The sequence below is a fragment of the Copadichromis virginalis genome, linkage group LG7, assembly GCF_057382275.1.
Source record: "Copadichromis virginalis isolate Kocher_CV1m ecotype Utaka linkage group LG7, C_Virginalis_male_GT1.1, whole genome shotgun sequence".
In the NCBI taxonomy this organism is placed as follows: Eukaryota; Metazoa; Chordata; class Actinopteri; order Cichliformes; family Cichlidae; genus Copadichromis; species Copadichromis virginalis.
In genome coordinates this window covers 12,497,426-12,523,698 of record NC_140624.1, presented here as the reverse complement: position 1 = coordinate 12,523,698, position 26,273 = coordinate 12,497,426, and the positions used below count along the sequence as shown (strand labels likewise).

The following is a 26,273-nucleotide window of genomic DNA, read 5'->3' as shown; positions in this document are numbered from 1 at the left end:
TTCTAACGTTGCAAACAGTCACGACATGCATTTACCAAAACCCCGGTGGATGAGATTAACTTCGACCAAACCCCAAACCGCGAACGGATCAAAGAGCAGATAAAAAGAGACCGGGGTGTCCGACGACTGGAACTTCTCGAAAGCGAAAGTACGCGTGTGTACGTGCGTGCGTGCGTGCTCCTGTAAGTGTGTGTTAGCTCCGCCCACAGACGGTCGTCTCCTCGGTGACGTTTCAGGCAGAATGTCGCCAGCAGCAGCTCACAGTTGTAGAAATGGCAGCGCTGAGACAGGAGCATCGGTATGGGCTCTCCTGTGCTAAAATCAACAAAAACACCCCGAATCAAACTCTGTACCACGTCAAGCTCACTGACACCGCCATCCGGACCCTCGAAGCCTACCAGAACTTGAAGGTAAGACAATTTATCAGGTTCACCAACTTTGGAGTTTGTGTGTCTTTTTTCCTCTCTATATTTTCTTGTTTTTGAATCGCCTCCCAACTCCGGGACCTGCATGAAAATAAGACAGTTCCTTATTTTAGGGAGAAAACTGTGAAGTTTGCCCACTTATCCCGATTACAGACGGTTCAAATGCTGTCGACAAAAGCGTTTTGGTAGATAATTGTGTACTGCGTTACTTTCTTCTGGCTGTGTTACAGTAAAAGGCAGGCTGAGCATGATTTATTGTGATTATAACAAGCAAATCATTTCACTCTGGTGACTGAATTTTCCTGTAATCCGAGAAATTTGTTTTGTTTTGAACAGAAAATGAGAAGTTATCAAATCGTAATCTGCTTGAAAACCAAAAGGTATTAGATTTCTTTTATGACAAAGGTTTGTGGTTATCCCCTGGGCTTGTTTTCGTGTGTCAGTACACTAGATCTAAAAATATATGTACATTTAGATTATGGGAAAACGCAGGCGATTTCCTATAAACAAAATGTGGTTGGGGACTACTACCGTCCTCTGTTGGTATCATAAGTTCTGCTTTGCGTTTCCAAATGCGCACTACTTACTGTCCCTGCCGATCATTAAATGTTCTTTAAAAGGCTTTATTCTCTCCCTGTCTATTCCGCTCTGATGAATAAATTAATGAACAAGCTATCAAGCAAATTATTCGACTGCTCCGAATCTGGAGACTGCTTTATTGTTTTTATGGTCCATTAGATTAGACCGGGATAATTTAGTCTGTCTAAATTGTCTTTCCCAGAGCAATGCTCGATAAGACAGTTAGTCCCAGTTATGACTGAAGTCATATTTGCTTAAATATATTTCTTGTTTGTTTGTTTCCTGTTTAACCATCAAAACAAGTCTATTTCCGGTCACGGACCATAAAAGACAACAGCCCAAAACTAACTCTGGATTTGGGACTCGGTGGATCAGCTGTGTAGTACGCATTGGGTCGGCGTGGCACGGTTTTGCAAGTTGTTGCTGTGCTCTTGTGTATTGTTTTTTGACCTTTACGCGCTTGGACGCCTGCCCATCTCCGGAGCTCATTGGTCTGTGAAGCAGAGTAAACTCCAGAGCTCATAGACCTGACAGCTTCTCCCAGGCCACAGCAGGCAGGCAGGCAGGAGAGGTTACTGCAAAAGTTTTCCAAGTCAGAGACCACCCATAGTAAATACGGTTTTAGACTGCTGGTCTCCCACCGAGCTGTGAAAGATGTTGTCCCAAGGAGCTGCAACCTGAGAGTTCCTGTTACTAGTTATGATTTATTTATGCTTTTCATACATGTGTTTTTATAAAGCACAAGCTAGAGAATGATTTTATTAAGGAAACTACAAAAGCTTATCAAATAAGGTCTGTAGCTGAAGATCTAATGCACTAAACCATTTTATAATGTTATAACAGTTTGTCACAACTGTTATAACATTATTGTAAAATCATAATTAACCAAAAACCAGCAGGTATTTAAGGAAACAAGGAAAACCACTGCTGCTTTCTGCTCAAAAATAAGAATAAGAACAATTGCTTATTTTATGTTGATGAATTAATCTGCAGCTCTTTGTAATAGGTGCCATTTTAGCAAACAACAGTGGTTTTACTAAAGGTCAATAACATTTTTACTAATACTTCAAGTTACAAATCAGTAACAACTTTATGTTTTCCCAAGTTGTAATAAATTCCTTTAGTTTTATTTAAATGTGACGAGCCGTCACTAAACACCCATTAGTCTTCGTTTTCCAATAAGCCGTCATGTTTGCAGTTGTTAATAAATGTGATTTAAATGCCACTGCGGTAGAACAATAAACATCAGTCAGAGGGCTTTTCCTCGACCTGGCAACCCCCTCAAAGAAATCTTGCTAATTAATAAATAAACAGTCTGTTGACATTTGTAAAACCACTAGTTACGTGTTATAAAAGCACTTCAATTAACCAATTATTTCAATTCTGTCAAACAGCGACTCTTTTAGTGAGTAAATGATCAAATCTGGACCTTTAACAAGTTAGATTTAGCCTTACGGCTGTGTTATGTGCTTTAATATTTATTATTCCATTCAATATTAAAAGCTAATGGATTATGAAGAAAATTACAACAATACTCAATAGCGAAGACATTTCTCAAAGCTGTTAATAATAAATTACGAGCCCTGTCAATCACAGGCAAAGCTGTGTTTCGTGGATAACAGTCTCCAGCTATTTACTGGGAGTCGTGTCGACTCAAAAGCAGGCTTCATTTTTAAAGGGATTTTTCAAATATTTCTTTATCATTTAGCTGGGAGAGAAACAATATTGTGTTCAGGAGCTTAAGCCAGGTTTCACTGTGGTCTTGGAGACCAGTACAGTATTTCCAGCACAGTGCAGGCTTGTAAAAGTGCTTTTTTTTCAAAGACATATAATTGGTTTCAGAGCGTACTTTGTCTTTCCTCTGGGATCTGCTTTTTAGCCTTTTATTCATTTAGAGGGGAAATCAGCCGAAACGCACACCCACGCACAAACGCGCTCGGCCAGCCGACTGACATGAGCACAGTTTTTTGAAGGATATGGAACGATTAACGCTCACATTACTCTCCTCTGATTAAAGCAAGAAGCATCTGAGCAGCTGGGAGTGATGGCAACATTTTAGTGTTTTAAGTTCCCTAATCCAAGCAGCAGTTATCTAGAAACAATGGCGGTATTTCTTTACTCATAATGCATGAGCTGTTGATTCAATCACTGACCAGTGTCTCCTTTTCTCTCTCTCTCCTCAGGCATCACTATCAAATCAGCCAGCGATTTGCTTCAAGGGGAGCCAAGGGGTAAGATGTTTTGCATACTCTCCCGCTGATGTCTGAGAACCTGAACGCTCTAATTACTTCTGATTTGTTGTGGAGCACGCTTATGACAGTTCCTCTGGAAGATGTCTTATATGATTCTTAAGAACACATCGTTGAAGAGGTGGTGATTTTCCAAATGTTTGGATGACTTTATTGTCATAGGTCGATGGGTTTTGCTGCCTTGAATTGTTTTATGAAGAAAATAACAGCAGTCAGTGCACCTAGTTTGAGGGAAAGGTGTCAGTCATTTTCCAAGTCACAATAAGTTGTGTCAACTGTTTCTTTCTCTAAACGTATATGTACAGAAATCAGATACATATCATGGCTTGGTGCTGAAAGTAAGAGGCCATTCCTGTGAAGTGACTGTATAGAAAGATGCCTGTGTCCGGCTAGATTAGCCCGGCCAGTATTACACCCTCCCGAGCTCTGCCTGCTAGGCCTCTACACATTTACCACACAATCAGCCCTGTCTAAAAGGAGCTGTTCTAATCCCCATAAGAGCCGATTGCATTGACGAAAGTGACTTTGCTCTGTACACAAATGCTAGCCCTGTGTGCTCACATGGGCCCTAAGACAGGGTGTGCTACACCCCGAGGCTGCTAGCCAGGTTACTGGGTCAGGCTTGTAACTGGGGAGGCTTTGTTTTTGGAGGGGGGAGGAGGAAGGGGAGTTGGCAAACCCCAGGGAGCCCCCCATGTCTCTACGCCTGTTGTCTCTGCGCAGACATGAAAGATCTGACGAGCAGGGGTGGTAAACAAGTGGAGGAATTTTTACCCAAGAAAATGTGCAAAATATGTTCAAAGTGCAAATGATGAATGTAAACATGTAAAGGAACATCTGTAAAGCCAGCAGCAGATTAACCAGCTTATTGCATCTTTCTGTGTAGCAATGTTAAGTGAGTGCAATTTAAGTGTGCTTTAATCACTGAATAGGATTTGGTGATTATATCTTGGCTGGCACATTACATATTCAAATTGCTTTGCGGAATTCAAGCATGGGCTCCCTCCCCCTCCGACAATAGTCCCAGAGCTGGACGATTGGGCATTAATGAGGTAGCGGCAGCCATTGGTGGTGGGGGAGGCCATATTAAGCCGTTAGTGGGGGGAGGATGCTGGTTAACATGGCAGTCTGGCACATAACAGACCAAGAGGACATCCAGTATCTGTGTCGGTTGGAGGGTTTCACCATCACAGATGTAGACGTTCCCCTTATCTTTCCACTTGCTAACTGTTAGCTGGATCACATCCTTTTCCCCAAAAGCAACATGAGGTCCAAGAGGTCATGCGTCTGCTGACAGCTGCCAACTGTAGAGCTTGATCACAAAAGCCACGACTGCCTTCTTTCTGATGTTTGTCCTTGCTGGCTCATGTCACGTTTCCTGTAAAAAGGGCACTTCCAGGGCCGCAGAAACCAGAAGAATTCTCCAAATCACCGTCCTGGCGTCAGTCCAGGGCTGCGTGGTATCAGGGGCCAGGGTTCCTATCAAGAAATAGCACGCTGAGGTTTTCGGCTGCTTTTCCCTCTGTCCCTGCGGCATTCTGCCCTACTATTGTAAATTGTCTGCCAAGCTTGTAATCATGCAATGAAAGACACAACAGGACTCTGAATCTGGTGTTCAAGGCAACTATGAAACACAAATTACTATAAAAAAACAGGAGAATCTAGCTAACCCCTGCTTTTACTTGTTTAATTTGGACAAACAGATTTAAAACTGCATGTTGTTGGAGGAAAGGAAAGTGAGTGAGTTTGATCAATGACAATACTTTGGGAGCAGTGAGTGGAAAACGGTAAAAAAAAAAAAAAGGAAAAACAGCATATTTTGATGAATCAATAAGAACATTGTAGAAGAGAGTTTGAAAAGAAACATTCTGGATTCCTTAAAAGTCATCACTAGGATTAAGGAATATATTCGGAGCTGGTCTGGGTTCCCATGGTCTGGAATTTCACATCCCAGTGCTTATTTTCCTGTGCTACTGGCAATGCTGCCTGCTTGTTGGCATGACGTATATCCATTTAGTAAGAAAAGAACCTGGCCTTTGTTTTATTTAATACATGCTAAAGTCTACTGATAGGTAAAGGTTAGCTGCTTGTTAATTAAATGCGCGCACCTTCATGTTTTCATACATTTATAAGAAATCTCAGTTATTATCCTGCAAAGCTGTAGTGTAGAGTTGTTCGATGTTATACCGCAGCACTGAAAAAAGGCTTGATGAGTCTAATACGTCTGTTGTTGCCATTTCGTTTAAACGCGTGTGCGATGTGCCGTGTCAGCTGTGACGTCGGTTTTATTACCTTTGCAGTGCATAAACGGTCAACTGGAGTTGCCAGAGTAATTGTTTTTGTTTATGGCTCTGTTTTCATGTGCACAGCTGTCACGTACAGACAGTGGCGCTGGATGAGAGGGAATGCAGAGGCGCTCTTAAGATATCCTCACGACGACTGCGTGTGAAGGCAGAGCTAGCTTCCTCCCTCCCGCCTGTCCTCTTGATTATTGTGCCATTTCACCCCATGCCTTGGCTGAATCCTTGCAAGACCATCAGGGCCTCTATCTCACACATGGCTGCTCTGACTCTATTCCCCTGTCACCGCACCACTTTGCCTCGCCTCGCGTTCATACTGCAAATAAGCTCTTCCACTGTGGGAGAGTGTATGTGTGCATGCACACCACACATCCTTTTTTTTCTTTTCGCTCCCCCCTTTTTTTCTGGGACCTAATTAGAATAACAATAACAGGAATGTGGTTGAGAGCTGTCCTCTCCCAGTGGCAAAGCGGTGAGAGGGAGAGTTGTCCCACGTGTTTCTGAAAGGGCACACGCCGCTCTATTCATCCAGATGTGTTAAGCGAAGCAAAAGTCCCTCTGTTCTCTGCCCGTTTGAGGCCCACTGTGTTTGTGCAGATGCAGTTGGGATTTTTAGATCATACAGTATATTTTAGAACAAGCCCCATGAGATCCTAGGGTTAAAGAGGACTTTTTTTTAGTTAGCTTCTCTGTCATTACTGTATTCTTTGGCTTCTTTTGAAGAACACCGGTGTTTTAAGCTTACAAGAGTGATGAAAAGATGAATCAGTGGCTCAAGCTGGACAGGCAATAAGGTGGCAACGTGCAAGTGAGTCAAACAGAATTTTCAGGATTAGAAACACAAATAGTTTTGCATTCGTGTTGCGTCTTTATGCAGTTCATTTACGTTCCAAAGAGGCAAGTGCCTTGTTAGGAAACTCAGAAATAACGCATGACTCCACTGAAACAGATTTGCAGATTTAGATTTTATTTGTTGTTAAATTATGCTCCATATCCCCAAAGTGAACAAGTAAAGCCTTCAACCATAAATTATTAACAAAAATATCTGCAAGGCACCAGAAACTGAGACGTGGTTCCACAAAGAAATTCATCAGATTATGTGACTGTTTTCCGGGATGATTTGCGCTGTAGGTCATGCTGCATGCCACCAGAATCAAGGTTCTTAAAGTGGCTTAAGTCAGAAGTATGAACCTGTATAGTGATAATTCCAGTTCTTGCAAAATGACAGCCCTGCAGCTCATCTCTTTTGAAAGTTTTGGAGATATTTAATGTTTATTTGCTCGTTTTACCTCATTTTCAAGGCAGGGAATTGTTATAGGATTACCAGTCCAGTAATGGGAGTGTAAGCAGAGTGATTGCAGTGGATTGTTGGATTATAAGGGGAACACATTTGCAGAATAACACAATCTGCATGTGTGTAGTAGATTTTATTTATTTATTTGGGAAGTTTACATATTGTGTTGAGAGAAAACAGCAGCCTAGCTCTTCTACATTTGAAGGCTATTAAGTGCCGTCTCCATCCCTCTGTGTGTGAAGAGGAAGGCACCTAAAAGAAGGGGTGGGGGTGTCAGGGGTGCTGAGATAGGGAGCGTTTGTTGAGGATGACAGATTAGCTTCAGCTTCTTGGAAAAAGACTGATTCTGCTTGGCATAACAGGCAGTACCTTGGGGGTTGCTCGACAGTTGCCCATCCCCATATCCCCACAACAACTCCCATCAGTCCCCACCCCCGCTTCTTTTGCTTTTCCTGTATCTACCAACCCCCCTCGATGAATAGATCCTCAAGCATCACCGCCACATCCATCCACCCTCACTGAAAGCTCAGTTCACACTGTAAGAGGTCTAAATGAATCTTTGAGGGTATGTAATTTTGATTTTAATAACTGTCACAGTGGATATGTTGCTCACACTGTAACAAATGATTGTTAATAACAAATTCCTCTCCTTTGTTTTATTATTACTGTCAATCTTAAGTTACATTCATATATTAAACTGTATTTAAAAAAAAAAAAGAAACGTAACCAGTACACTAATTCCAGTCAGGATCCATCCCCCTCTTCTACTGAGATACACATTCCTAAAGGAAGACTATTTAGGGCCATCCTTCATGCACTGGCTCTACTGGGAGTCAACGCCACCCCCATCCCTTCCACGCACACACCCAAACCCCCAATCCCTCCCTTTACCACCCAACAACACACACAGCCACACGTCCCTGCTGTTCATGAATAATCCAGGCGGCCCGACAGGCCCTTGCACTCAGCTTTGTGGGGGAAGAAGCTAGAACAAAAGATGGGCAGCTCACAGAGCAGCTATGGCTGAGTAGGCTCAGATGAGAAGACAATGGTTACTAGTGTCAGTACAGACAGGGGCAGGAGGCAGAGGCTTCAGAGTAAATCACATATCCAGGCGCCTGCTCAGTGCCACCATGCCAAATACCAGAGCTGGGAACCTTGGCCTCCTCGCATTCGTCTGCAGAGCAAAGAAAAGAAAGAAAGAGAGGAAAAACTATCCTCTCATCTTTTTCTGCAGATGTTTGGCTTGCGCGTAGCACAGAGGTGGGCAAACGTAGATCTCATTAATGATCCCTTTCCCCCCCTCGCTCTTGTCACACAAAGACAGGGTTAAGAACTCTGTTTAACCTCATCAAAGATGAGCAGTTTAAACATGCTCGAGGAGTTACAGATGAAGTTTTACAAGGACATCACCATCGGTGCCCTTTGTCCTTGTTCAACTGCTGAGACCCCTGCCAAGGTTTTCTGTTCCAGTCCAGTTCACACCTTAAAACAGCTTGAAAGTATTTGACATCTCCGCACACAGGGCCTGGAGTAGCAGATGTGTCTGGGCTACAGCCACAGAGGCAGTTATTGTACTAGCCCGTGCGCTCGATGGGGGGGCCGCACTGACAAGGTGCTATGGCTCGCCTTTTTGTTGCTCGAACTGTAACTGTCCTCCAGCTAAACTTTTACTCTCGCCATAATAATGAGAAGCAGTGCTGCACACAGCTCTCACCGCTGTGTGCTTCTTAATATTAAGCTGCTCAAATATATTAAACTGACACGTGTTAATAGCACGCTCTGATCATAGTAATACCCGATTAAGCTTTTCTCTGATTAATTAATCGTCAGATTAAAGGACTCGACAATCATAATTGGAATACTGTAGCACATAAGCAATTTAATGAATTCTTTGCCACGTTCTGAACCGGACAAGTAACCCTGAATTAATAGTTATCTCCATAATTATGAACTTTTTACAGCAGGAATCAAGACAGAAGTCAGAAAATATTCAAATGGCATTCAACAGCGCATTTTTAATAATTCAATTGACATATTTTCCTAACACAACTAAACCCCCTAGAATAAACTGTTTCGAGATAGTTTGTCACTAGTACTGAACTAAAATGAAAAGTCATTAGCAGCAAGCACACGAAGAAGTAAATATTGTTTCAGTGACCTCTGGGTAATGGAGCTGCGTTTTTCTTTGATGTTAGCTACTCATTTATCTCTGAGTTAGTAGCTGCATATAAAAGCTGTGTGTGGATCTTCTATAATTAATTTCCAATTACACTCTTTTTTTTGATTGGATAGTTTGTTTTCTTTTTGTTTGTATTTTTGTTTGTTCAGCGTTGAGCGTTGAGCTCTGACTGATAATAGCCTCTCTGTTGACATTCCACCGAAACAGTCAAATATTTGACCTCTCTCCTTCCGTGTGACCCGTCAGGGTGTGAAGGTTCCTCTGCCTAAAAAAGACAAAAAGACAACACACACACACACACACACACACTGGCGGCCTCAGGGGATCAGGCCAAAGCTCCATATGTGTATGACTCAGCGTCTCTATGTAAATCTACACCTACTACGTGACTGACAGCAGCCTTGGGATAACAGACCTGTTGGTGCAAGTTCTATCCTTGAGTTACCACATCAAAAGTCCACTTGACTGTGATAATTAGTGTATTCTGCAGCATTTAAAATTATAAACAGATAAACCTGTATTTGCTGATACTTCAGCACTACTAGTTGCTGTTGGTATAAAGCAAAAAAGTAGCAATTTAACCAGGTAACAAGTCAGAGAAAAATGTTATTTAGTGCTCTAAGCTTTTACAAGATAACATACAAAAAACTTATTGTTCAAACAATCAATTTTGGTAAGAAAGTAGCAGCAGTGTTGTTCTAGTCATTTTTGAGCAGTTAAAGAAATAATATTAGGCATATGTTTGTGCACTTTCCTTCTGAGACTTGTTCAAACTCAGGAGGCACCAAAGACGCAGATACATGATTAGCTGTAAAGGACAAGTGCCTGCAGATGTGTCTACAAAATAACAGACAGTGACTCCTAAATTCTTCAAGTAAATGACTCGCATTTTTAGGTTCAGTGCGACTTACCCTTACTGAGCGCTTCATCATGATCTGTCGCGGCCTCGCAAACCTTATTTTCCGAAATGTAAAAAAAAAGGGTTAAAATAAAAGGGTGGTTGAATTTCTGCACTAAAATTGTAGTTCTTGGTTTCTGTTTTTTATTCACAGAAGTGCAAGACAATTATTTAGTTGGACATATTCCACATTGAAAATATCCATGATATCACTCACTAGCTACAAAAAGCTGTTGGACTTAAAATGTTAAATGAAAAATTGTAATATTTTTCCAAATGCTCTGCTTGAATAAACAAATAAACAAATAAATTGATATTCAAGCTTGCATTAATCTTGCATACTCAGTGATATTCTTCAGATCTCCTACTTTCTCAAAGCAAAGAGGAAGTGTCATCAAGCCTCTACAAGTTAACTGATACCAGCTAACCTTTTCTCATGATTAACTGTTTCCTGTCTGATATAGGTTGATAGCTTTTCTTGGAATTATGAGACCGTGGGTCATGTGATAGTTCCACAATTACTGCTGATTAGCTATAGATACATTATCTCTCTTTTCTTTTCTGAGCTTTATTGCTAACGTAGGCAAGCTACTTGGTGTAGCTGTAGCTTCATATATATTCTAAGGTATGAGTGTCACCGGTCTTCTTAGTTGATAATTTAAGAAAGCAAGTAAGCACAGTATAAAACATCTGTGTCACTATGTGCTTGGTCATAGGGGATTATTGGGTTGCTGTTTCTGTCTCTAATGTTGTATGAGCTTTACCTTACAATACAAACCTTACAATTAGGTTGATGTTTGTTGTAAATTTGTGATATTTAAATAAACTGAGCTATGGTTATTGTTCAGGCTTTATAGTCGTCTGGCGCTTTAAAGTTTGTTATCCTGCGGCTACGTAGAAAGGCTCTCCTCGAGAAGTCAGGAAGTGGGAACTAATGGGTTAAAAGACATATGGTTATGAAGCTTGAAAAGGAAGCTGTGAATGAAATGGGGGGCGACCTCTAAACAGTCTGACCTAAGTGACATTGATTAGAATTAGAATGTGAAGTGTGCAAGGTGGCACCGATGGGGGTGACAGGCAGATCTAATGCATGGCTGGAGGGGCTCATAGTGACTGAAAAAGGGGACGTGGTGGCAGTATTGCAATGCTAAATGTGCAAGTGCAACCTCACTTTATCCTAAAGCCTTTGTTTAGCCGTACCCTGATTTTAAAAACAAATTTGCGACTTTTGTTGACTTATAATTTTGGTCGTGGCAGCCACTACTTTACTCTTTGGTCCCGAGGACGTGCCTCGCCTCTTATGCCTGCTCACTTTGATGCTTTTCTGGCTGATCATTTCTAATTACTGTTAAAGGGGGGGGGGGGGGGGGGGGGAAGCAAAGCCGACATATGCAGGGCTCTGCTTTACCTCTTCATGTTAACGGTCAGACATAAATAGGTCAAAATTAATGGTCAGCTGTGAGTCTCAACTGTCCCCGGCCTTGTGTGTTGCTTTGCGTTTTGTGTTGACATGGGTGCGCATGAGGGAAAGCTGGGGGCAGATGGGGGGTGGGGTGAATGGCATGCCTTGGGTTTTTAGAAAAGGAGGAGGGGTGTGGAGGAGAAGAGCTGTTCATTGGCTCCCTGCTGCAAAAAAAAGTGCTTATGGCTTTGCTGCATGACTGGGCATTTGTGACAGCTATAGTCCTGCCAGCCACATCTGCCAGGGGGACAGCGCTCTCAGCTCAGTCAGCTCATCATCAATCAATCATGAACGGTAACTAAAGAAGTCCATCTGACTGACATTTGTTTTTTCTTGAGACTTGTGCTTAAAGAAACTACTGCATGCTTTGGCCTGAGGAGTTTTACTGGATCTGCCATTGAAGAGGCAAAAAAAACAACAACATTTAGTCCTACTCATCAGTGAACACGTACTCGTGTTTGCAAAGCATGGGCAATAATCACGGGCTTCATCTGAATCTAGGACAGTCTATCAACAAAAGTGCCAAACTGCCCATTTTCAGGCTGAAACACAGCTGCAGGCAGTGTAGCAGAGAGCCACTACCCAGTGTGCTTTAAAGGACATATTACCTGTTGGTTAATGACTTTCTAAGTTGAACTATCCTTTCAGTGGAAGTGGGTTTTCAGGTCATTTTATGTAACAGGCTTCTAAAAGTAATAGACTTCAACCTGCTGGCTTGTTTTGTTGGAACAGAGCCGTGGACAGTCTGTGACAGAAGAGGTTATCGCCGGAGTGAAAAGGTTGTCCACTGTGCTTTTGTTATGTTGTGCCTCGCGAACAGGCTCTTCTTGTGACTACTTAAAGGTCATCATACGTGACCTGGGAGGCCTCTTGTTATGGGCCGCAAACAAAAGATTATTTAGGTGTCACTGAGATCAGGAAAATAAACCCCAAAGTTTGTAAGTTTGGCTGCTTTACTTTGGGTAGTGTTTTTGAGATAACACTGAATGAGTTGAGGCTATATCTGGGGGAGATAAAACATGGTCGTTGCATAACACGGCTCTTAAATTAGCAATGCTAGCACACGCAAACACACACACACACTCAAGCATGTCAGAGAACACTGTCGAACTGTTAATGATTACCAAGGACCGGCTTTTAAACGTTTGATCATAAGCATTTCTTTACTCTGTAAATCAATGTTTTTTAAAACTCATGGTTTTTGTTTCTTTTGTCTCGGATAGTACGTAAAGATCCCCGCACCGACCCCCGAGTCTCCAGATGGATTCAGAGTCTTCTCATTTTACCTATCCAGTGACAGCAAAGACAAGCCTCAGTCCAGCTTCGACTGCATTCATCAGTATGTCTCAGGGTAAGGAACACACACATAACTCTTTCCAGAGTCGACCACGAATGGAATTTGTAGTAAATTTGGTACCAGAGTGAGACCGCAGGACCAGGCCAAACAGTGGCCTCTCTCTTTGGTAATAGTACCACAACAGGCAGAGAATCACCGTCAGGCTCTATTCAACTACAAAAATACCCAGAGGCTGTCGTGCCACCATGACCTCAAAGGTGTGACCACACGTAACTGAAAACAGAGAAGTAGTGTTTATGCTTTGCCGGGTTAAAGGGTTTGTTAAAAGGTTACATTAGAGCAGCTTGTTAGAAATACAGTCATTAAGCCTTCATAATATTTGTTATAAAGAATTTAACTTGGTAACCGGACCAGATTTGGCACAGAGTCATGGAGGAACAATGACAGGATTTTTTTTCCTTTCAGTTGTTCATTTGATGTTTTGCTAAAATGAATGGATGGGATATAAGTGACAAATGAATGACACATGGAATTTAATCAAAGATATCAGCTCTATGTTTTTATGTCTTACCAAATGTCAGATGTAAACATTGGTGCGTGGATAGATCCATACAGTTTCAATAGAGAGAGCATAAGGGAACAAAGGGTTGGCAGTATGTTTGTTTAGTATGTTTGTTTGCAATAGTATTTGCGACTTTATTGTAGTCAAACAAGTTGGTGAGCCAGCGATGGGGTTATCTGTCTCTTTGTCCTTTTGTTATGTTATTTTGAATACTTGCTGGGAAGCTTTAATTGCACTCAAGGTGGCATAGCAAGTTTAATGTTATCTTTATTTGTCTGCCACGCTCCGCGAGGGTAAAGAAGAAGAAGGTGTACTTTATTGGTCCCCTGGGGAAAATCCCTCTCTGCATTTAACCCATTCACTCAGTGAAGCAGTGGGCAGCCACTGGGCGCCCGGGGAGCAGTGTGTAGGGACGGTACCTTGCTCAGGGGTACCTCAGGGTAGCTGTTCAGGGGAATCGAACCCCCGACCTTCCGATCATGGGGCCACCACTCTACCTACTGAGCTATCCCTGCCCCAGGGATAGCAGGATGTGCACGGTGAAACAGACACAAGAGAAAGATATACATCACTAAATATACAAAAGCAATGATTCACTGTCTCTTTATCTGACTAAGGAATGGTGTTTATATGTGATGCAGCGCGGGAAAACCCGGCCAAAGCACAGGCCGTGCACAAAAACAGCCGCACAATGACTGCTGTTTGTTGACTCAGCTTCACCGCGTGCACTCTCTCAAATATCTCCAAGAAACATATCTCCAAAAAATGTAGTTTATCGAACAGCTTGTGATGGATAAACCACAAATAAACAAACATCTCGTCTGTGTGTGCCTCCCTCATTGATGCCTCATTCATTGATGCTGGCAACTTTTCTGTCTTTAGCTAGTGGTGATATTACTCTGTGGATTGCAATTGATGATTTCTTGTAATCCTAGAGGAGTTGATCATTTACAAATGTGCTACAAGTAAGTGTTTAGGTATTTTTATCGTTACTAAAACACTGTAATTCAAATAACAGACATGTGTTCAAGTTAAAACTGTAGAAAGTAAACAAAGGTAGGTAATTGAAATCAGGTTTTTTGCACAGTAGTCTAGAATTTATCACATTTTAGGAAACATAAAAAAGTTTTAAAAAATGGAAAATATTGGTCTTATTTTGGTATTTTCCAGCACCTAATGGTGTCTGAAAAAAATGCTGGGTGACAGTTAGAATTCCTAATTCTCCCTCCCTCTTTACACAGGGAGGGCAGGGATCACCTGGAGGGCCAGGGGAGCATTCAGGACAAGATCACAGTCTGCGCCACAGACGACTCTTATCAGACGACCCGAGAGCGCATGTCTCAGGTGGAGAAGGACATCTGGAGCCGGTCAGCAATTGAGATCAAGCCAGGCCCAAGTACGTTTCTTACAATACGTGCGTCGATATTTTCTTGTGTCTTCCAACTTCATTTTACACAGCAGCCTTCAGGCATTTAGGAATCAAGGACAGATAACTGGAATTTTTTTATGTTCCCGAAAAGCCTTGAAACCACCACCTTTTAATATTTAATCCTTCTGATAATTACCATATGGTGCTATCACATAATAAAGTTATCACATAATTGATCAAAGTGCCGTGTTGCAGTTACTCATGTGAAAGCAGAACCTTTTTCTTCTTCTTGCTTTCATTCTGACATAATTGCTCAGGCACTTTGCCAGTTTCCCTGCCAGCATCATTAATGTGATTGAGTTTGCACAAAGTATGCGCTAACAGGTCTCATGCTGGTGAAGTTGTCTAAAATGTAATTACACAAATTGAAACGTTAGTCATTTTATAAATTTCCTAAAAACACCTAAATAGATATTTACACACACAACCTGTAGTGATCTGTGCCTGACTCCTGACTGAGGCCTGGTGGCATTCAAGCCCAGCGTTAGCTTAGGTTATGATTTGAGGCTTTTACGTGTGTATTCAGATAATAAATGTCAAAAACCACTGGAGACATCCTGGTGCAGTTACAGAATATCCAGTTTCAGTTAAACATGTCTTTTCATGTACCGTCTCCTGGACACTCCTGCAGAGAGGGAAAGAAATGGATCGCAGTATGCACTGCATGCAGTTGAGACTGCACAATTATTTTGCGGTAACTTGCTGTCTTTTTATGGTACAGTAATGTTACACTGTACAGGGAAAAAAAAGAGTCTATACATCAACTCCTAAATGCAGGCTACAATAGAAAAATGTACATAATTTGGACTGTATTGTATGATTTAATCTTTGGTTATGTTCAGTAGTACACACATTTTGGTGCTTGGAAGCTTAAAAAAGTCTTAAAAGAAAAATAAATTGAGCCATTTCCTGCATACAATTCCATCTCAGGCTGTTTGGTAATTGTGCGGAAATACACCCGCACTACTGCAAAGCGTGTAAACTCTAGTAGGTCACAATGGAAAGTCAGCAAAGCTTCCTTGAGAATCTTAAAACTTCCCCGAAGCGCTGCTTTAATTTATTGCTGTGAAACAGTGGCTCTAGTCGCTGCTTGCTGGAAAGTTGCACTACAGGTTGTTTCAGAGCAGGGTGGATATTTGCCTAAAATTGACACGACATGGGTAAATTGTTGGAACAAGCTTGTGCAAGAAGCATGAAATACTGTATACTGCCAAAACTGCAAATTACTGTTAGAGTGTAAATATTAGCAGTTTTCACATTATCACTGTGCTGTAAAGCATCATCTGTACATACAGCACAGTCTGCCACACTGTCCCCGTGAAAGCACTGTTAGTGTTTGACCTACAGCAACCTCAAAGCATGTGTTACAGCTATAATGAGATTACAGTCTGTAGATATCCATAAGCACTGCCTGCCTCGGTCCAACTGAGAAAGGTTCTCTCTGTTAGTTGCTTTAGTTTAAACGCTCTCCTGTTTACACGGCAGCTAAGCGTGCTATCTAACCCACTCACTGTTTTCCACTCTAAAGAACACTGCCTCTGCATATGTGCAGAGAGCGCAGTGTTTAAATTATTTACACGTTAAAACTTTTTTTCCCGATTAGGATGAGAGCGTTGCAAGTCGTGCATGTGCTTCGTTTGCGTTACACTTAAGGGGACTGGCGACACTTACTCCCTCGCAGGTTGGTCTTTCAAAACCAGGTTGTATTTGAATATCTGGCCTGAGGACTGGATTAGCCCCAACATGTTGGCTGCGCTATTACAGGAAACTGTGAATCCTGTTATCAGATCAGTTATAATCTGTAAGTTTTGTACAGGGTAGCGACTGTATTGCCTTTCATCAGCCTGAGATTATTACACCGATAACCTTTTAATTTCCTATCTCTAATCAAAGTAAGCTGCTTTGTTTTGACTTTAGGCAAGTGTGTGAAGGTCCAGCGGAAACAAGGTCTGGTGTCAAGCTCAGATAGCAACAACAAGCACTCCCCCAACAACAAGAGGAGCCTGGTTCCCAGCCCTGTGGCACACCGGCCTTTGAGGGATCGCATCATTCATCTGTTGGCCTTAAAGCCCTACAGGAAACCCGAGCTGCTGCTGTGGCTGGATAGGGAGCGGGCAACTCCAAAGGACAAGGCTGACCTGACCTCAGTACTGGAAGAGGTGAGATATCTGGTAAAATGCTATGTAAACACCTTGCCCACTAATGAGAAATTTCCTCAAATGCAACAAGTAAAAAAAAAATTCAGGTGAATACAAACCAGGCTGCTTTTTTTCCTATCAGGTTAAAGACTGACCATGCAAACATAAATAAAACAACTAAGCTGTAGTGCCTCTTCACCTCACTGTACAATACCTTGTGCAATACTTTTTGTAAATAGTCAACAGTGCAATAGACTCAATACTTGAAATGTGCAATTCACTTGTATTTTTATTTTTTATTCCTATTTATTCTATTTATCCCCTTTGTATATTTTATTTATATTTGTCTCTGTATTTATATATGTGTGTGTGTGTGTATATATATATATATAACAATTCTGTAACTGTAACTTCGGTCGTTGCTGTGCTTTTTTTGGAAATCGAATTTCCCAGAGGAACCCACCCGAGGGATTAATAAAGTTCTATCTTATCTTATCTTATCTTATCTTATCTAAAAGCCCAACATGCAATTTACTAGTAAACTACTATTTATACACCCGCTATAACTAGCTTAGTGTTATGCAGCTAAAAACTGTGCTTGAAAAAAAAAAGAAAGTGACGTCAGTTTAGTTTCTTTCAGGCATATTTCCTGTGCTCACAATGTTTGAGTGTCCCACTGCAATCATCGAGACTGTGCCGCCGCTGGTAGCTGTAATTAGGGCTCTGCTTTAATTATCTCTGGACGAGAAGATTGTGTTTTGACAGGAAGGGGGGGGGCGTGTTGTCTCCAGCTGGGATCTGACTACTTTCAAAATTGAAAGTGGTTGGTTTGGGCAGATTTGTATCAGCGGGATTAGGGTTAAACTGTTTATCAGACACAGGTAGTTTTTGTTTTTACTTACACATAAAGCCAAACGCAGCTGGATCTATTTTATTTTTATACTCAATCTCTTTTTTCCTGTGGATTGACTGAAATCTTTGGGGGTTTTCAGGTTGCTAAACTGAGCCCTAAAGACCACAGCTACTCTCTGAAGGATGAGCTCTACAGACACGTCCAGAGAGAATGGCCTGGATATCTAGAAGAGGAGAAGCAGCTCATCCACCGACTTTTGATCAGGTGAGAATTAAGTTTTCAGGTATTTTTTCCATTGAGAGACTTTAAAAAGCAAAATGTTTTAGAAAACCAACAACTGGTTAGCTTAAGACTTGAAACAGGGTAAACAACCAGCTCAGCTCAGCGTAAAGATAAAATATCCACCCACTGGCATCTCACAAATTAATATATTATTCCTTTTTTTATACAAAAACTGGGGCGCTGGAAGGAGATTATCCTAAACTAACCGCCTGCTGGGTTTAGTCCATTATCACACGAATATAAGTGTCTGACTGGCAGCATAAAATGAAGCATATGTCCATTACCCCAAGTTCTTTTTTAGATTTTCAGAGACTTCTCGTAGGCAGATAAGGCTAGAAGAAAGCGATAGATGCTTTGTGACAGTGCTGGCGTTAACACCGAAAGGCCAATGGATTGATGTAGAAGTCTGCTGTGATCATTTTGAAAGAGGAGCTACTAAATGAGCTACTTCTCCGCACTGATGAATCGCTTAATGGACACATCAAAGCGCAGAAAAATATTCCCTGCGCCGTGTTGCCAAATGGCATTAGCATGGAGCGCTCAGAGTTGCAAGGCTGAGCTGTTGATGGTGAGCTTCCACCCCTCGTGCATTTCCTCAGCCTGCCAGCCAACATGCAGGCCATGTGCTTCATGAGAATTTTGGAAGAAGTGCTGTTGTCTGATTGCACAATCTCCCTTGTTTTTTTCACCACCCCCACTGAGTGTAAAAGTCTTACAATTGTAGTCATCGAATGATTCGCCAAGTGTGATAAAGCTGTGACGCTGTGCACATACTGTAAACTGTGCAAACTGTACGCTTCTTCCTTGTAGTTTATCCGTGCATTGGGGAAGGTCCTTGCTGTGAAGGCTTTCTTACTACTCTCATGTACCTCTTGATGTTAATCTGTTCTGAACTGCACTGCGCATTAATGAAGAGGTTTGAAACCACTGGGGGAAGTGACTTTATGCAGTGGCATCTGTTTGAGGAAGGAGCTGTAGGAAGCAGATTACCAGAAAATAGTGTTTACCCTTACAGAGGTTAAATCAGCTGCTATTGTTCTTACACCGGCCTGTGTTTTGTCTTTGTGGTTGCCCCCTTGTGGATTTCATCACCGAAGACACGAACTGTGCCACAGAAACGTGCAAAAAGCAAAACGAGGAGGGAGAAAAATGCAGTTTTGTAAGGTTGATGATTAGAGCTTCTCTGAAAAGGCTGTCATCTCCACATCAAAGTAAATGATAATTTCTCATGTGCTTGCTCAGGAATCTGCCAAAGAAAACGTTGTGACTTATATACTGGCTCTTCCTGTTTAGCTTCACAGGCAATTTACCTTGAAGCTGCTGTCCAACTGAAGGTGCTGTGTTCTCAATCTTTCCTCAGGAAGCTTCAGCCACTCCACAGCAGCCAGCTGAAGAGTCCCCAGTCCAACCATTCATTCCACAAAACCCCCGGGGATTCTCCTTCACAGCTCAGTCCTGCCAAAACTCTCTCTGTGGTAATTCAACGTAATTTTTCCCCCCCCTGTTGCTTCTGTCTTATTAGACTAAGAATAGACAGGGAATTTCCTCTTATGCAGATTGACAGTACACCGTGTAAACATGGATATTGTTTGACATTTAGGGAAATGCATATTTCCATATCGCTCTGGGCATATGGAAAAATTGACACCAGTCTTGTATCCTCTATGTTAAATAAGGGAAAAGTTAGCCTTCAAGGTTTTATGCTCTTCTTTTGTGTTCTTTAAAAAGTTGTTCATGCTGTTGTTTCTTCTTTAACTTTGCAGTTTTGTTTACTTAAACTTAACCAAACTGCAGCTGAAAGCTCCTTTCTCCTTCAAGACCTTGACAGCAAACTTCTCCCTTTAGCACATGTAGCTGGATCTGGGTAGATTAACATGTTTATGTGCCAGATTGTTTCCTGGCAAGGAGCAATTGTTAACAACCAGACTCCACCAAGTAACTAGTCTCGGCAGAGAAAACATCAAACAACATGTTTCTCACATAAGCAGCCTTCAACCCATCCACAGTGAATCTAAAATTAAACAAATTTAATGTGTGAATTTATGCTATTAAGATGATTTTGTTCCCTTTGAGCCAGAGCCTGACTGTAATCGTCACATATTGTGGAATTTTTGCAAAAGTGCTGCTTGCTGTAGCTTTTTATTGATGTAAAGGCATTTGAAATGGGCCAATCTTTGAATTAAAATGAATTCAAAAAACAGCAACCATAAAGTAAGAAGAATATTTCTGATCATACTTTGCAAACTTGTGTTTTCTTTTCCCCCAGAAACGCCCATCAGCTTTGGACCCATCCAACATTCAAACCCCCAAAAGACAAAGGCTATTAGACAAGTGCCAGCCTCTGCAGTCGCCCTCCCATGCTGACTTTGGCACCAATGGGGCTCGTAGCTCCTCTAGTCATGGAAACTCTAGCGGACACATTAAAACAGAGTTTGACAAAACCAACAATCATCTTCAGGGGAGCCCAAACGGTCTGTACTCGCCACACAAACTCAGCGGGTCATCCACGGTTCCCAAAGCGGAGAGGACTGAAGCAGCTCCGACTGCACCCACCGCCAAGCCTCCGCACACTGAAACCTCCATGTGCAATGACCAGCAGTTCACCAACAGCCAACATAAAAAGAAAAGATCCAAAAAACACAAAGACAAAGAAAGAGAACGCCTGAAAGCAGACTGGATAGAAACTAGCCCAGACCTGAAGCAGAATCAAGAAAATCTCCAAGGTAAAGAGCAATAAAACTATAAAATGTCATGTTATTGTCACCCTCCGCGTTTCCTATTGTTCAGCCACCAATCATTATAGTCTTATTTGTGCAGGCCACGAAACCCTTCAGCTGTTAGAATTTCTATATTTTATATATGTTGTTTCTGGAAGACCACAAGGAGAAATCAATATATTTTTCTCAATTTTAATGATTTTAGATGAGCGGTTAAAACTCGCACACTGTCACCCTGTCTTTAGCCTGTTGATGATTGACTGTGGAACAGCTGTGTGACCTACGGTCGAGCGAGTCAGCAGGCAGCGGTTGCCTCCTACTCGGGGCTGCTGGCGTCACCGCTTGCCTCGGCTCGGAAATCTTATCAGACACAGAGATAAATGAGTCCGTCAGCCTTGATATGATGGCCACATTATCACATTTGCATTGGCAGTGCGCTTTAACCTTTTTTCGATGTGTGTGTTTTTCCTATCTACAGGCCATGAGGGAGAGAAAACACCTGTTAGCTGTGGCACAGCAGAGGATCTGCCTGATTATTTAACGTAAGATTGAATATGTTCTGTGTCCGGCTTTGTTATTTATGTCATATTACCAGATTTAGAAGAGATTCATCTCTCACTGAGGTGTTTAGGTTTCAGAGTCTGGCTGACTGTTGAAGTTCAGCTTCAAAATATTTATATATAGTGAAAAAATGCACATCTAAATAACATGCCACAAAGCTTCCCTGACAATTACTTTAAAAAAAAGCTTTTTATTCGTACATCTGGTCAACATATTAGGCTGTAATCAGTTACATTTCGGGCCTTGAAATCTGCCAATGTGCAGTGCCACCTACTGGAAACACAGGAAATGATGGCTCTGCTTCTTGGCTTTTAAAAAAAAATGTCAATGTTTTCCTCTCTTTCTTTCCTTTTCTTTAGAAAATACAGCATCATAACTGCGCTGGAGCAGCGTCAGAAGTATAATGAGGACTTCTGCGCCGAGTACGATGAATACAGAGCTCTTCATGACCGGATTGGGGCTATAACAGAGATGTTTGTTCAGTTGGGCTCAAAGATCAACACTCTCTCTCCAGGAACACAAGAGTACAAGGTACTGTCCGGTTTTGGAGGCTACTCTAGCTGCTCCGTTTCTTGTAAATCACCGCAATAGAAAACAGATCAGATCATATGGCACACTAACACCTTTTCTTATATTTGCTTTTTCAGCTTATGGAGGAACAAATACTACAGAAGTATCGCAAGTACAAAAAAGTAAGACTTATTGCTGTTTTTTTTATCTAAACACTTTTATTCAGTGGTGTGCAAGAACCACAAAAACATATTCTGGTTTTAAAAGAGTTATCTCAAGACATCATCTAAGATATGTTAGCCACGTTATCTTCATATCAAACCATTCCTTTTTTTTATTGCTGATATGCATCGATGGCTCTTTTTAAAAATTCTTTATCTACTGATAATCAGAGATAAGCAAAGATAAGCATCTTCTCATAAAATCAGGTTGAAGCCAACAACATCTAACTGGACTCTCTTCCTCTTTCTTTCAGAAGTTTCCTGGGTATCGGGAAGAGAAAAAGCGATGCGAGTACCTCCATAAGAAACTGTCGCATATCAAAGGCCTGATCACAGAATACGACAGAGCGCAGGGACTCTCGTAGTGATCGGCCTCGGCCCTTCGGCAGGGTGTAATACGACTGGACCAAAAGACTCCTAACAGACCCAAAGACTGCCCGGATGGGTCCTGAAGCCGCTGAGACACTATTCACTTTACTCCTTGGTCTTGATGTAATCGAGGAGCGAGGTTCTTTTATTCTTTTTCTTTTTTTTCCCAAAAAGCGGGCCGAGACCACGGACTCATGATCCGATGTTACCCTTCGACACCATCTGGTTTACAGCTGTGATTGCCGCTGGATTCTTTCTGCTGTAAAACGTGACACGGTGAAAGCCAATGGGTGTGATCATTCCAGCCTAAAAATTCTCCTTTATCCCATCTGAACTAAAAAAAAACCTTAAAAAAAGTGTTGATTTTTAAGTATTAAAAGTGATGGTACAATCAGTCCTAGAGGGGAAACAAATGCTACTAAAGTCTTTATATTTAAAAATAGAGAGATTTATGCGCTTTTTGCTGATAGAAAGTCAAATGATGATTGATCAGTCAATGATCAGATCCCATATTGACAGCGATAGGACCGTGCCATGAACAGTTTCTCTCTTTAGACTAGATCATAATTTACTAATTAATTTATATTTCATTACGACGAGACAACAACAACACAAGACACCTTTTCTGCAGGATTGAGACCCTGAAAAGTCGATTTCTCTTTAAAATCTGCTTCTTTAGGCTTTTTCAATGATGGATTTTGTCCTGTAGCTTTCTGCTAGCGTACTGTTTCATTTCTGAGAATGTTGAAATGCCACAAAACGACTCCTCGCAGTGCTATAACGTTGGTTTTTCGAGAAAGTGCTTGTGCACAGTTTCTGTCACTTTCACCCACATGTAGCCTACAGTACCAAGAACTGCCTTTTAGTGTCTAGTGAGGAAAAAAACAACTATTGATTCAGAAATCTCTCCCAATTTATTTTGTGACAGGTTTACTGACATACATGAGCATGCTGTGTTTACACCTTGGTTATTTTAAAAAAAAAAATGGGGTGAGAGCATAATTTACTTGAGTGGGTGTTACATTTTGATATTATTCTGCTGAATGCGACAGCAAAGCCTTTATAAATTTTACTGTGTAATTGTTAGCCCCACAGGGAGTATGGCACTGTAGGTCGCTCACTAAGTTCAAACCACTCTGGTTCGGCTGCGTGTAAGGAGCAGACTGACCTCTAGTGGCTGCTGGCGAGACTTTTAGATGTTTTCATTTAACCACCACCTGCCATTTTATTTCACCCGAATTAGCCTAAAGTGCAAATAAGCAGATCAGATTTCAGTATTCTCTGGACATTTGCATCAGTGTAGCTATACTAACAACAGTTGTCTTAAAGGTGGCTAAAAATGATAGAATGAAGCCAATATTTGCCTTGACATGTACATTATGTCTGACATTTCCACAATCCTGGTACCCCAGTTCTGAAATTGCCTCTGCTTAACCAGCTCAGACTGTTTCTGTAAATGTCTTTTTAGTTTGAAGGATAGCTCAGTTACTGGATAGGTGTTGTGCAGCAGTTGTCTTATCTGTGTTGTTTTTGTATTTTTAGCTTCATTTGTCGTTTCGTTATCTGTCAGATAATCACGTCCAGTCCTAGCAAGCACCACTATCAGGAGGAATATTTGCAGAAATCATTGCAAAACCAAGGTCCTCTTGATTCTGTCAGTGCAAATAGACGGTGGGGTCTTTTTGCTATTTTGCAATCATCACTTTTTTGTTTCTTTTTAATTCATTCAGTACTCTGATATATTTGAAGGATTTTAGACTAGTAACATTTCCTCTGTCTCGGCACATATGAAAGTTTCCAAGAAAGATACATTTATCTGCACTGATGATTGGGGAAGGGGAAAATTGTAAGCCCAGGAAGCACCAGCTTTGAACATTCAGTATTACCAGAACTAGATTCCTTAAGCCCCAGTACACAGAAAAGGGATCATTTAGTTAATGTGCCTGGTTGGTTATCTTCTCAGGACCAGATCTCTTTAAGATTTACTGGTTTGAGCAACCAAGCAAATACGCGATAAACACCCGTAGCATTTGTGCTGGTACTAGAAAAAAGCAGCAGATGCTTCAGTGGTAATAAAACACAAGAGGCTCTTAAAAATACAAAACAGTTTATTTGTATTTGGCACAAGAAAGGTACTAAAATGTTTCTACTGTTGGCAGGATGGAGCACCAGCTAGATCACGAGAGTTTAAAGTCGCAATTTAACTATTTCTATTAAATGAAGGGCTTCACACTTACAAATAAGAACCTTTTACAATGATCAAATAAACCGTAAAAGAGGTGAAACTTCCTGGGCAAAATCACAGTATCATGAAGATAAATGTTCCATTTATTTAAATGTGTTTTTGGCAAACCACACCTTTGATTTTTTTTAAGGTGCTTTTCAAGTGCTGTCTGTTTTTTGTACTGTCACAGTAGCTAACTACTAAAGGTGCCTTTCATTCAAAGAGCAGAGTGATTCTACATATAACCATCATCGGTATTCTGGAAAAAGGACACTTGGGGCTGCAGTATTTATAAATTTGTAGTTTAACACTGTGCCACTTTCAAAGTGCTTTTTTCATCTTTTTTTTGATAAAGTTAATCTCAGATGCCTTTTGAAATGCGTAACTATTCCAGTTAGGACAAGCTGGATTTTTCCAAAATTATAGAAGCTGCTTGATATTTGCTCACATGTGCATTTGAAAGAACAGCCTGGACTTTTATGTTTTGGTTTTGATTCCAACCTGGCAACCCACTTCCACATATTATTTGGTATTGGTAAAAAAAAAAAAAAAAGCCATGATAAAATGTGAAATGACCCTTTTTTCGTCTTCTTCTTCTTCTTTTAGAAATCACTGCATTTGATCTAGCTAGGAGAGCAAATGTATTTATTATGTTGTGTTTGTTCTTTTATTGAATTCATCTCTGCATAGTTTGTTCATTCTTTACACAGCAAAACCCAAGTACGATGAAAGGGAAACAGGATATATTTTTGCAATTTTTGATTGTGGATGCGTTATCATGTCATCCTCTTGAGAAAAGCTTTCAAGAAAAATGTGTATTGTCTCGGTGAAATTGAAAAATAAAGGTCTTTTCAATTCAACAGTGCGTCATACTTCCTCAAGAGGGCAGTATTGCTCCATTTTTGAACAGTTTTTAAAGCGTCTGCTTTAAAAACAAAGCAGTACTGGGTTAGACGTATTTCTGTGAAGGTTGCAGTCATCCAGGTCATTGTAGTCTAAGGAGCTTGGAAAGAAAAGCGTCTGGACTTCTCTAAGTTTCTTGAAGACGTTCCATTTCTCATCCGAGAAGCTTCTTCAGTTCTAAGAGCAACTGTTGTAGAGTCCCAGATTTTAAGCCCTATTGATCCCCTACCTAATCACAGGAGCCAAGGTGTGAAAACGGGTGTAGGTCACAATCAGCCAAGGTTTCTGATGAACCCATAGTGAAACCTAGCCCCACCCTATCATGTGATATACTGATGTGAGTGGGCGTTAAGGCGTCTGGGAAGGGATCTCAAAACAGGATTATAGCTGGCAGACAGTTGGTGTGTAAATCACCACCTCTGTTCAAAGATGGCCGTTCACAGTGGACATAGATGGCTTATTTCACTCCTCTTTCAAACCATCTGTCTTCTCTGTCCAAAATGTGAAAATTGGCATCCAGGAAAGAGTGACGTTTGTCCTTTAGATGCAGATGAACAGCTGAGTCTTGTCCCGTTGAGATGGCTCTTCTTTGCTGTGCCACGCGTACACCAGTTGCTCTTAGAACTGAATAAGCTTCTCGGATTACAGGTTAAACGTCTTCAAGAAACTTAAAAAAGTCCAGACGCTTTTCTTTCCAAGCTCCTTAGAATAGTGGGTTAGACGTACTTTTGCCTTCGGAGCGGCCTGGCATATTATTTTACAAGTAGTCATCAGAGTACACTGTGGTTGTAGGTTACATACCAGCCTCATTAATACAG

The 26,273-nt window shown here is 41.3% G+C and overlaps 1 protein-coding gene across 1 annotated transcript; it reads left to right on the top strand.

Moving 5' to 3' along the window:
- Positions 1–232: 232 nt before the first annotated feature.
- LOC146704555 (RNA polymerase II elongation factor ELL) lies at positions 233–25,412 on the top strand. The gene is made up of 12 exons (XM_085461773.1): positions 233–410; positions 3,188–3,235; positions 12,613–12,740; positions 14,490–14,644; positions 16,595–16,836; positions 17,808–17,932; positions 19,311–19,425; positions 20,217–20,673; positions 21,146–21,209; positions 21,588–21,759; positions 21,876–21,920; positions 22,214–25,412. The coding sequence occupies exons 1-12, from the start codon at positions 273–275 to the stop codon at positions 22,322–22,324; spliced, it is 1,800 nt and encodes a 599-aa protein (XP_085317899.1). The 5' UTR covers positions 233–272; the 3' UTR covers positions 22,325–25,412.
- Positions 25,413–26,273: the final 861 nt, after the last annotated feature.